Source organism: Vidua macroura, chromosome 1 (genome assembly GCF_024509145.1).
Source record: "Vidua macroura isolate BioBank_ID:100142 chromosome 1, ASM2450914v1, whole genome shotgun sequence".
In the NCBI taxonomy this organism is placed as follows: Eukaryota; Metazoa; Chordata; class Aves; order Passeriformes; family Viduidae; genus Vidua; species Vidua macroura.
Window position 1 is genome coordinate 6,807,128 of NC_071571.1, and position 10,511 is coordinate 6,817,638.

General features: G+C 49.8%; 2 protein-coding genes across 8 annotated transcripts in view; one reads left to right on the top strand and one right to left on the bottom strand.

Annotated features, from left to right (window-relative positions):
- Positions 1-5,629, bottom strand: part of KMT2C (lysine methyltransferase 2C) — a 190,601-nt gene extending 184,972 nt beyond the window's left edge. For 6 of the 7 annotated variants that reach the window (XM_053982937.1, XM_053982964.1, XM_053982930.1 and 3 more), the window contains exon 1: positions 5,258-5,433. In XM_053982937.1, coding sequence (XP_053838912.1) covers positions 5,258-5,433 — 176 coding nt within the window. Of the gene's footprint in view, positions 1-5,257; positions 5,435-5,545 lie in introns of those variants that run through there. The other variant, XM_053982904.1, reaches the window with a different exon arrangement.
- On the top strand, positions 5,460-7,377 carry LOC128814769 (translation initiation factor IF-2-like). The gene is made up of 2 exons (XM_053990971.1): positions 5,460-5,604; positions 6,230-7,377. The coding sequence occupies exons 1-2, from the start codon at positions 5,460-5,462 to the stop codon at positions 7,375-7,377; spliced, it is 1,293 nt and encodes a 430-aa protein (XP_053846946.1).
- Positions 7,378-10,511: the final 3,134 nt, after the last annotated feature.

The following is a 10,511-nucleotide window of genomic DNA, read 5'->3' on the forward strand; positions in this document are numbered from 1 at the left end:
TCAAAAAAAAAAAAAAAAAAAAAAAGTCTCCAAGAGTCCTTCACAGCAAGTCTGTTTCAAATTGGGGAAACTGTGCATCTATTTCCAGCATTCAGCTTAGCTTCATTCATCCTTAAGACACAAGTAAAGACTCTACATAAATCTGTATTCTAATAATTTTGTGGCAAAACAATTCTATAAACCCTATCCATCACACAAGCACTTATCAAGAACTGAAAAGCTGAAGATTAATACAGGTATCATTCACCTCCTGAGCACTGTGAGCCAGGCTCCTGTGCAAAAAATACATAAAGCAGGTGGGGAATTGCTTGGTAATTCAAATACGGTGGAGGAAGTCACAGAACATGGGCTGCTGAAGAAAATGGCACAAAGCTCAGCCCTGTTCTGCAAAGAGCCAACTTCAATCCTCACACCTCATCTCCTCCTCACTCTGTGTTCCACTATGTGCCTTCTGGCTTTTGGCCAAGCAGTTTGATACACGTGGCTTGTTCAGGCCAGTGTTTGCTTTAATACATTAACCCTTTGCTGTGCCACATTTGTACAAAGCTTGTCCATCAAAAAACCTCTGCCTTGCCAGGTAGGGATGACCTCCCCTGACTGTGATCTTGTTTAGGAACATTTTTATTCTACAACATAACATACATCTTACATTTGCAAATGTTAAATTTTGAATTGAGAAAAGGGCAGGCAAGTAAAGACACAAGTATCACACAGAAGGTGTGTGATGAACTAAAGAAACACAGCTGAGCTATAAAGCTCCATCCAACATTTTAAGGTTCTTTTGCAACGAGAGTAGGTATCTTCAAATATTGGCCTACCCTAATGCAAATGCAACTGCAAAGTGATGATAAAAATTCTCAAATAATCATTTCCTGGCAAAAACACTTATGCTTAAGGGTCCTCAAAACTATCTGCACATGTGAAATCAATGGCCTTTGAAAACCTTCTGCACCTTACATTGGCCAAAGTAATGAAAAACTACTATGGAAATGAAAGCATGGGTAATTAAAATGGGTAATTAAAAAAGACACACAAAATGTTCTCTACAGTTTTGAAAGCATTATTATAAACTGCTTTAAACTAAACACATTTGCAAAAATAACTTGTAACATACATCAAGATCTGATGGATGCTGAAAATAATGTTTAAAGTGAGCTTAATCTATAAAGGGTCACAATCAATGAGACTTCTGCTACTAAATTTTGCTAAGAAGCTGCATCTGTTTGTCCTGCTTATAACCTGCAGAGATTAAGAAAGCTCTGCTACTGCAGTTGATGACAAAAATGTTTACTGCACCCGTACAATACTATTCTGATACATTTTCATGTTTGTACACAGTTAAAACAGAACTCTTCCTCTACAACTTATTTTCAACCACATTCCTATCCTTCAGTTCCCTACTCTGGAATTTAAAGTATAATCCAAGCAAGAGTTAAGTTCCCAAGATTTCAGGCCATACAGAGAGCAGAGAGGTGGCACCTAATTTCCATTTTTCCTCTACAATCCTAGCAAGAGTTCTTTTAACTGTGCATCTGAAAGCTTCCTTCTTCTCCATCATGTCTCAGCTTTAGTAATGCAACTTTATTATCTTTTTCAACTTTTATAAATTCAGTCTTTCTACCTTTTAAGGCAGAAATGCAATACTACAAAAATATTTTCTTCATTCACTGCTTTGATTACAGTTCTCTGTATTCTTGCTGATGCACCATAGCATGAACAACCTCCTTGCTCTAAATTTCAAGGTTCTGCATGGCCTGTTCTTGCTCCACCTCTTAAATTTGAGTTGCTGCTCTGTACAGATATCCCCTTGTCAAAGTGTAAGGAAGAAAACAGGAGTGTTGGCCTGGCAGCTCAGGCAGGAAAACAGCTTTCTGTGAAAATCCTCAGGGTGACAATGCTACCCCTGCTTTAAATATATCCCCCAAGTTGGGAATCACTCCCTGATGCTGAGATAGCCAGGCTACTTGAACTTCTGCATGTTCTTTGGCTCACAGCATTCTCACAGCTCCCTTGTGCTTTCCCAATACATTTCTTACATTGACATGCTGTCTTATCTTTACATTTAAATTAAGAAATTGTTTGTGCAGGAACAACCTTTGCTTATGCATTTGTACTGCGTGTAGTGTAATGGTGCCCTGGCCTCTAGGCACAATTACAATATAAATAATAAAAATGAACTGTTCACCTAAGATTAACTCTCCTGACAGTGCTACATGAAGCTAGATCCTTCAAACAATGACAAAAGGCTGTTCTAGCACCACATTCTACCAGCTGTACCTCTCTCTAGGTACTGATGACACTGATTCCCAGTTCTTCACCTGCAGGAAGCCTCCACTGTTCCCTGTACTTATCCGTGTCCATAGCACCACTGGAGTTTTTACTGATAACCAGGCAAAATGCAGAATGAGATGTGGGCAAGCACTGTCCTACTGAAGGACCCTCTGCTCCCTTAACATAAGCCTCCTTCTGGGAAGAGCTGAGAATCCCTGGCATCTCACAGGAGCAGACTCAAGGCAGTTTTCCATCTGTCTGCTTAAACTCATCAAATTTGCTTAAAAACATGGCCTTCAAAGAAGGTAAAAGTACCAACCTAAAGCACTCTCCAATATGGCACTGCTGTTTAATGGAGGCATCCAGAGCTGAGGAATTATTCTATTGTGGCTTTGCCAGTTTAATGCAGGGCTCTTCGTTTTATCATTACTTAGACTGCACTTAGACTGAACATTCAGTGGAACATTTCCTATAATGGGATAAAGCAGTTGAACAATTTGACTGGCTAATAGTGATTTAGACATGTGATTACAGTACAGAAAATGGTCTGACATATGCTCTTTTATCTGGTTTATATGAGGCACATTAATCCAACTGGAAAGCACAGAAGTGAAAATGAAGACAGGACCAAGCACTCTGAAGGAAAAAACAGAAAATAGTTTTAGTTGTCTCATTTCTGTATTTGCTAGGCTAGTTGCAATCTGTATTTTGTAACTAGGAAAACTTACAAAATAAAACCATTTTCTTCCCAAAATGGATGCAACTACAAACCACCAGTCTACACCTATGCTGTGCACATTAGAAATAACAATTTTTTATAAAACTCTAGCTTCAAAAGCATTTATGACTTCAAAAGCGTAATGCCTTTACCAAAAAGTACAGGATTTTCAGAAAGATGCAGCAGGACAGGGAGCACCACATCAGCCAGGAACAATCAGTGTGAACAAAAAGAGTATTGATTCATTTTAATTTTTGTCTCAGCTAATTTAATTTCCCACTTTTACACAAATCCTTATAAGCATGCCAGCATAAATTCATATTTTACAGGAATATTTTATTTCTTCCTAAATCTAGCCAACATTCCCATGACACCAAAAACCTATCTGAAGGCAAGGAATTACCTCTTTAACACACACTTTTTTCCCCTCAAGAGTGCATACACAACCTCAAACTGGCCTAACAAGATATGTCAATTTTCACACATAACACTATTTAGGTTTTTTGTGCAGACTGGTACATTTCAGTTGCATTTGCATTTTTCTTCAGAAAAATTTCCTTCAAAATAAAACATTCAAAGGTTTCCTATGTAAGGTTTGGATTCTCTAAGTAACAATAAAATCAAAGTATGTAAAACTAAGCATAAAGATGAACGCAAGAACTTCACCACGTGTACTTATGCCAACTACTTTCAATGACCGCTATATCAAAAATTCTATCAGGAAAATACATAAGATAATGAAAAGAGGAAGCTGTAAACAACACACCTTCCCCAAAACCAGAGGTGACATGAAAATCCTTGCAGGTAAACTTTCATCAATGAAAACAAGAACAACAAAAAATCATGTATCCCAAACTAATGATAGTTCTGTCCTGGGATACTTATGTATTTATAAAAACGAACGCATATAAAAGATGCACGGTCTTTGCATGTGTTTAGGTCCAGCCCAGCAGAATCCCTTGTGGATTTCCACTGTGACCTTATGGTCGGGCTTGACCTTAAAGGTCTTTTCCAACCGAAATGATTCTGGCACGGAAATGGGCAGTGATGTTTGGGGTGGGCCAGGATGTTTAAGGAGGCGCCAGGACCTCGCCAGAACAAACACGGCACTGTCAAACCGAGCGCGTCCCCCAAAACAAAGGGAACAACCTCTGAACCCCGAGGCTCGGACAGACCGTACAGCGCAGGAGCTGCTTTGGTCACCTCCTGACGTTCCTTCGCCGAACGTGCCGCCCAGCTTTGCCCTATTACCGCTGCCATCAGCTATGCCATGGCAAGCTCCATCCTACTCAAAAATAACCCGCGGGGAGCGGAGCCAGCGCGGCAGCGGCGCTTCCCGGGAAGCGGCCGCCGGGGCCTCTCCCCGAGCGCAGCCCGGCCCTGCACCCCAGGCACCCGCAGAGGCAGCGCGGCCACCCCCGCTCCCTCCGCGGGCAGCGCTGCCCGGCCCGGCCCGGCCCGGCGGGATCCCCGCCCGAGGCTGCGGGAGCGGGGCGGCCCCTGGGGAGCGCCCGGCGGGGCGGGGGAGGCGCTGGGGCGGGCGAGCGCCCGCGCCCCCGGCGGGGAGAGGCCGCGGCGAAGGGAGAGCTGCCAGCGCCTGGGAACGGGCTCCCCCCGCCACCCTCCGCCCCCTCCCTCCGTGTGTTTGTTGTGCTCCGGCACCGTCCCGCCGGCGCGTCCCTCCGTGCGGCGGCCGCTGACAGCTCCCCCCGCGCCGCCGAGAAACTCCTGCCTCAACTCTGCGTGTGCGCGGGGGCTGCGGGGGTGTCCTCCCCGCCGCCCGCCGAGAACCGTGTTTTCCTTCCCAAAAAGAGGAGGGGAAGGGGGGGGGCATAACAGGGGGAAAGCGACGAGGAACTACCGTCAGCGCACAGGGAGTACCCAGGCGACGCTGAACGCAGCCGAGCGTCCTGGAAGGGAACGGACCCAAAAAGAAGGGGAAGGTGCCAAGGCAAGGGAAAAAGGAGGAAGAGGGTGGAGGGGGAAGAGCTAAAGAGAAACTCCGAAGAAGGAGGAAAAGAAAGGAATAGGGATGGTGAAAGAAAAGTGGAAAAGGGAGAGCAGGCGGAGGAAGACAAAGGTGAAAAAGGAGGAGGAGGAGGAGGGGAAAGTGCAAAGGGGAGAGGAGGAGAAGAAAGAAGGGCCCTTCTCAAAATGGCATTAGGCAGAGGGAGGAGGCGAGTAGCGAGTCTCCACTGACAGCTCTGCCTGCGCCTGGCCGCCTGCCCCGGCCCCTCTCTGCCTCGCACACACAAACGCTGAACTTACTTCTTTCTGGCTCTCTGGAAAGGGGAAGCGCCATCTTTGCGAGGCCGGCCCCTAGGTCTTTTGTCTGTGGCTGCTGCTGCTGCTGCTGGGGGGGGAGCTCCAGGCTCGGGGGGCTGCTGCTGCTGCTGAGGCGGCTCCACCACCGCCACCACCAGACTCTTGTCCTCCGTTGACATCCTAGTCAGCAGGACGAGAGAGACACATGGATGATGATGATGAGGATGAAGATGAGGATGGTGATGGGGATCCCGATGCTCCTCCTGCTCCCGCGGCTCCTCTCCTCCTCACCTCCGCCTCCTCCACCTCCGCCTCGCATCGCTGGCCTCAGCCGCCGCCGACCAGCACAGGTAGCAGGGGGAGCAGCATGGGGAGAGCAGGAGGAGGAGGGGAAGGGGGGGGGGGGGGGGCGAAGAGAAAACGCAGAGGACGGAAGGAAGGGTCTCACACACAATAACACCCTCCCCGGGCTCGGCGGGGTCTGTCGGGGCTGGGGGAGGTGAAGAGAGCGAGCGACAGAGACGCGGCTGGTCCCGCCGCTGGGCGCCCCCGCTCAGAGGCCCCGGGCGCTGGCGGCGGCTCCGGCTGCTGCGCTGCCCGGCTGCGGCGGCCGCCGCTTCATTGTACCCTGGCCCTGCGCCCTCCCCCCGCGCAGAGCCCCCGGGGGCGGAGGAGGAGCGGGCGGCGGCGGCGGAGGCGGCGGGGGCCGAGGCCGAGCGGAGGAAGTTTTGACAGCTCCAGCTGTTGTGTGTGTCGAGGGGCTGAGTCCGGCCGGGCTCCGCGTCCCCTTCCCAGCCGGGCCGGGAGCAGGAAGTTTAACTTTGGGGAAAGAAGGAGGAGGAAGGGTGAAAAAGGGGGAGGAGGAAGGGGGAGGAGGAGGCGGCGCCCTGCCCCCTCCCCGCGGGGTGGAGAAGGGATCCCGGCGCTGCCCTGGCGTGTAACCCCCGCCTCCCCGGCTCCCTTCCCCCCCGCCAGTGCGACACATAGACACAGCGACCGACCGCCCTCCTCCTCCTCCCCTGCCGCGGCCCCACACTGCGCCTGCCCCGCCCGCCCACCGCCGTCCCCCGGCGCAGACACCCATCCGCCGCCTCGCCGACCTCACGGGCTGGGCTGGGGCCGCGCCGGGCTGCGGGGAAACCGCGGAGCGGGGCCCGGACGGGACGCGGCGCCACGGGGAGCTCCGCGCACCCCACCCCGCACCGCGCCCCGGCCGCTGCCCCAGCGCTCCCCCACCCTCTCCTCGCCCATGTTATTTCTTTTTATTTATTTCCCCCTGGAAAAGGAAAAGCCCCTTCGGATGCGAGCGGCCGCTCCGCGGCGGGGAGTCCCCGCCGCTCCCCGCACACGGGCTGCGCTCCGTGCCCGCAGGACGCGGCTCCGGGGGCAGCGCTCCGTGCCCGCCCCGGCGGCGCTCGCTCCCCCCGAGCCCCGCGGAGCCCCCGGGGAGGCGGCTGGAGCCCGGCGGCGGGAGCGCTCCCCTTCCCCCCGCCGCGCGTCTGCGGCTCGGGGCGGTGGAGGCGGGGGCAGCCGCGGGCGCCCCGGGGGATGGGAAGGAGGGAGGGAGCAGAGTTCAGCGCTGTGTGCGAGGGAGACAAAGTCTGGGGAGCGTGGCCGGTTTCCAGCAGCTCCGGCTGGAACAGCTGCGGGCGCTCGGGGCGGGGGGGCTCCCCGGGCAGGGGCCCGGCTGGCTGGCTGCCTGCCCGCCCGGCTGCGGGGCGGGGTTAAGCCTCATTACACGGGATTTAACGTGTCCCGGAGGCCAGCGGGGACTCGGGCTCCGAGGGGAGGCGGGGGAGCGCCGCGGCCTCGCAGCCGGAGAAAAGTCCGGCCACGGGGCGAGGAAGCGGCCGCGCCCCCGGACTTTCCTCCCGGGCGCTGCCCCGACGCGCTCCGCCGCCCGCGGCGGGAGCGGCTCCAGCGGAGCGCGGCCGCCGGCCCGGGGCCCCCGCGCCGGGCACCGCCCCAAGGGCACCCCTGAGCCGCCCCCCGCGGGGCCCCAGCTCGGCCGTCCCTCCCTCCCTCCGTCCCGGGGCCGGAGCGGCGGGTACGGAGGGAGCGGGTTCGGGGCGCGGGTGCTGAATCACGAAACGGCGCGCACGGACAGAAGAGCAGCGCGGTGACTCGGCGGGCGGGCTCGGGAACTTCGCCGGACTTGCAGACGTGGTGGGGAGCGATAGCCCCAAGGGTGCGAGTAAACACATCCCGGGAGCCCGGCACGGGGCGTGTTTCCAGTGCCTTTTAGGTTTCTGTTTGAATCTGACTTGATAAAATGGCCTGGGGTATCACACAGGTACAAAGAAGGAAGGAGGGGCTGATGTTAGTCGCTGTTTTTTTTTTTTGTTTTTTTTTTTTAAGTAAAAATAAACACAAAGCAATCCAGACCTTTTCACTGCTTTTCCTTCCCCAATTTTTCACTTGTCAGCGTCAGAATACAAAATTAAATGGTATGCTGTGGCAAATACGACTTTTGCTGGCCTGGTTTCTTCAGAACCATTTCATAACAAAACCTTTGTTGATTCCTTTCTAGGTTTGTGAGTAATTAAGTAGACCTTTGTGACATTTTCATATAATGTAGGAAATACATTAGAAAGTAACACATTTGTCTCCACTTACATACGTATAAAATTATACAGAACCATCCCTATTGTTTAACCATGCAAGGAGAACAGCTGGATTGCTGGTATGGCTTTCTTGGCCCTATCACTGAAAATGTACTCATTTATGCCAAATAAAAAGATACCTCCTGAGTTAAATGTTTGTGTTATGAAGTCTGCAAATGACAGCATGGGTATACTGCTCATACAGTTTCAGATACAGGATCTTAATGTGTTTACATGTTGTCTGACAGAAGAAAGTGCCTTTGAATTTTGTTAACTCAGGCAAGTTAACGTAATTTAACTGAAAACATTTAATGCTATAGAGGCCCGGGCTTGGGTGGAGTAGAGAGAAAAGGGCAGGGAGAGGGAAGGAAAAGGCCACCATCTCTGCACAGTGGGATTGCTGGTGTGGCATTTGCTGGAGTTGCCAGGTTGCCATCTGGTCTACTAAAAAAAAAATGGCCATCTGAAACGCTGGCTGTGCGTGAGCGGACCCAGCGCACATGCGCCACGGCTTGGGTGAGCCTCGGATGTGTCAGAGCCACTCTGTGTGTGCAAATTGATTGGAGCTGTGACACATGAGCACACTGTGGGCTCACATCACTGCTTGGTGTGTGGGGAATAGCTGCCACATCCCATGGCACAAACGTGTCTGGTGAAATCACTGGGTTCCCTTGTCCGTGCATTGTTCATCCAGTGCCCTCATGGAAACGTTTTTTAGTACCCTTGGATCACCTGCGAGTGGTTGAGCTTTGGGGTGTGTGTCTTATACAAAAATGCGTAATTCGATTTTTTTTCCTCCTTTCCTTTTTGTTAATACATTAATTATGTGTATATGTAGCGACCACGATATAAAATGGGAGTGGAGGCTGGACTAAGTCAGTGTTGGCATAGAGTGGTCTAGCACAGGAGAAAATTAGGGACTTAACCTATGAGTTCTGCTGCTGTGCCTTATCTCCTGACGTGTCCAAACACAGCTGGGCAGGTCTGTGCTGTGAACAGCTGCAGCCACTGCTGGGGCAATCAAAGGTGTGAAGAGCTGTGCAGGACTGAGAGAGACTCGTGAGCAGGAACCTGAGGTGGAGATGGAATTGTAGGAAACTCTATTTGCTGGCATTATCTGTCACTCGGAGAAGGCAGAGGGACGAGCTGGGACACGTGTCACCACACATAAATCCAGTGTGGGAGTGCTTTGTTGATTCAGGATATTTGAACAGTTCTGTCAGGAAAATTTTTACGTTTATGCCTTGGCCACACTAACCACCTATTATAAATTCTCGCTGTCTGGAAAACACACGCTTTTGCAGCAAATATATAATATTGAATGAGCAGGTTTTCTGCTTTACTGAATGTTAAGAGATCCTCTAGTTCCTTGTAAACTAACTCAGGTGAGCTGACATGCCTGCTTTTTTTTAAACTTTCAAGGGCAGGCAGTGTTGAAACTTTCAGCTAGAATTTTACATTCTAGCCTCCCTTAAACATTTCTGTAGTTTTGGAATTGTTTCTGAAATGTAAGTGAGATCCTTGCAGTTCTGATTAAAAAAGGCATGCTAGTGGTTTTAAATTCAAAACATCCTAAATTGTCCCAATGTGCTTAATAACAAGTACTTCCATAACAGAAGAAGTTAAGACAGGATGCTGTCTTAAATCAGCTAGTTAAGGATAATTATTCTGTTACAATTAAAGGAAAATGACAACTGGAATGTAAATATAATTTTGTCTTTATACAACTAAAGTGGTGTATGGAACATAAATAATAAGAAAATTATTCTGGATTGTATCAGGAATGGGATCCAGATACTTTCTGGTTTATGACATTAATTCAGAGCTCTGCCAGTTTAATGATCATCCATCACTCTACATAAACCAAATAAAAATTTAATTTCTGTTTTCTTTGCACTTGTGTTCCCATTGCAGAAACATCCAAGTTATCACAAAAGCTGCATTTAAGCTACATCAGCAACATGCTAACATTTCAAATGTTCAGTATATTGAACCACTTTGTCTTACCCTTTGCTAAATTGATAATTGACTGTGTTCAACATCTGCTTACTTCAGTGTGCTGCTCTGAAAACTGCAGACAGTTTGGTGCTGCTCACATCCCATATGGTTCTCCTTGTAGCAAACTTCAGGATGAAGGTGGAGGGGCAGCTGAGTGCAGCAACCACATCAGCTGCTTGTGATATTTGTTTTACATCTGCATTTATATTCACCCAGGTAGTCCAGAAATAGCCAAATTACTGGATTTTTTTTTTTCAGTAATAAAAACCAAGACCAAGATAATTTAAAAGACTTCTAGACAAAGCCTAAATCAAGTGACAAAATCAGGATTATATCATACAAATATGTGACTTCTGGTTAATTTGTACTAAACTTGGCTGGGCTACAAAAAATGTTAGCATATGCTAATTGTCGTATGCTAACCAATGTGTTGTGGAAGCCTAGTTTTAAACTTGAAGTGTTTGTTTCTTCTTTTCATCAGTTTTGCTTACTTGTCATCCCGTGGATCTGACTTACTTCAGGCAGCAGCACAGCCTTCCTTGACACTGGGGACTTTCCCAGCAGTTTGGGGAGATGCTTTTTGCTGCCATGGTGGGGCAACAGCCTCACTTCTCATCCTGAGCAGCATTCCCAGCTGGAGAATTTCAGTTACCAGG

What these genes read in the sequence shown, in the direction of transcription:
- LOC128814769 (XM_053990971.1), top strand. Translation starts at nt 5,460, where the DNA reads ATGGATGATGATGATGAGGATGAAGATGAGGATGGTGATGGGGATCCC. An exon ending in GCCGCCGCCGACCAGCACAG is followed by an intron (nt 5,605 to 6,229) that starts GTAGCAGGGGGA and finishes CCCCCCCGCCAG; the next exon opens with TGCGACACATAGACACAGCG.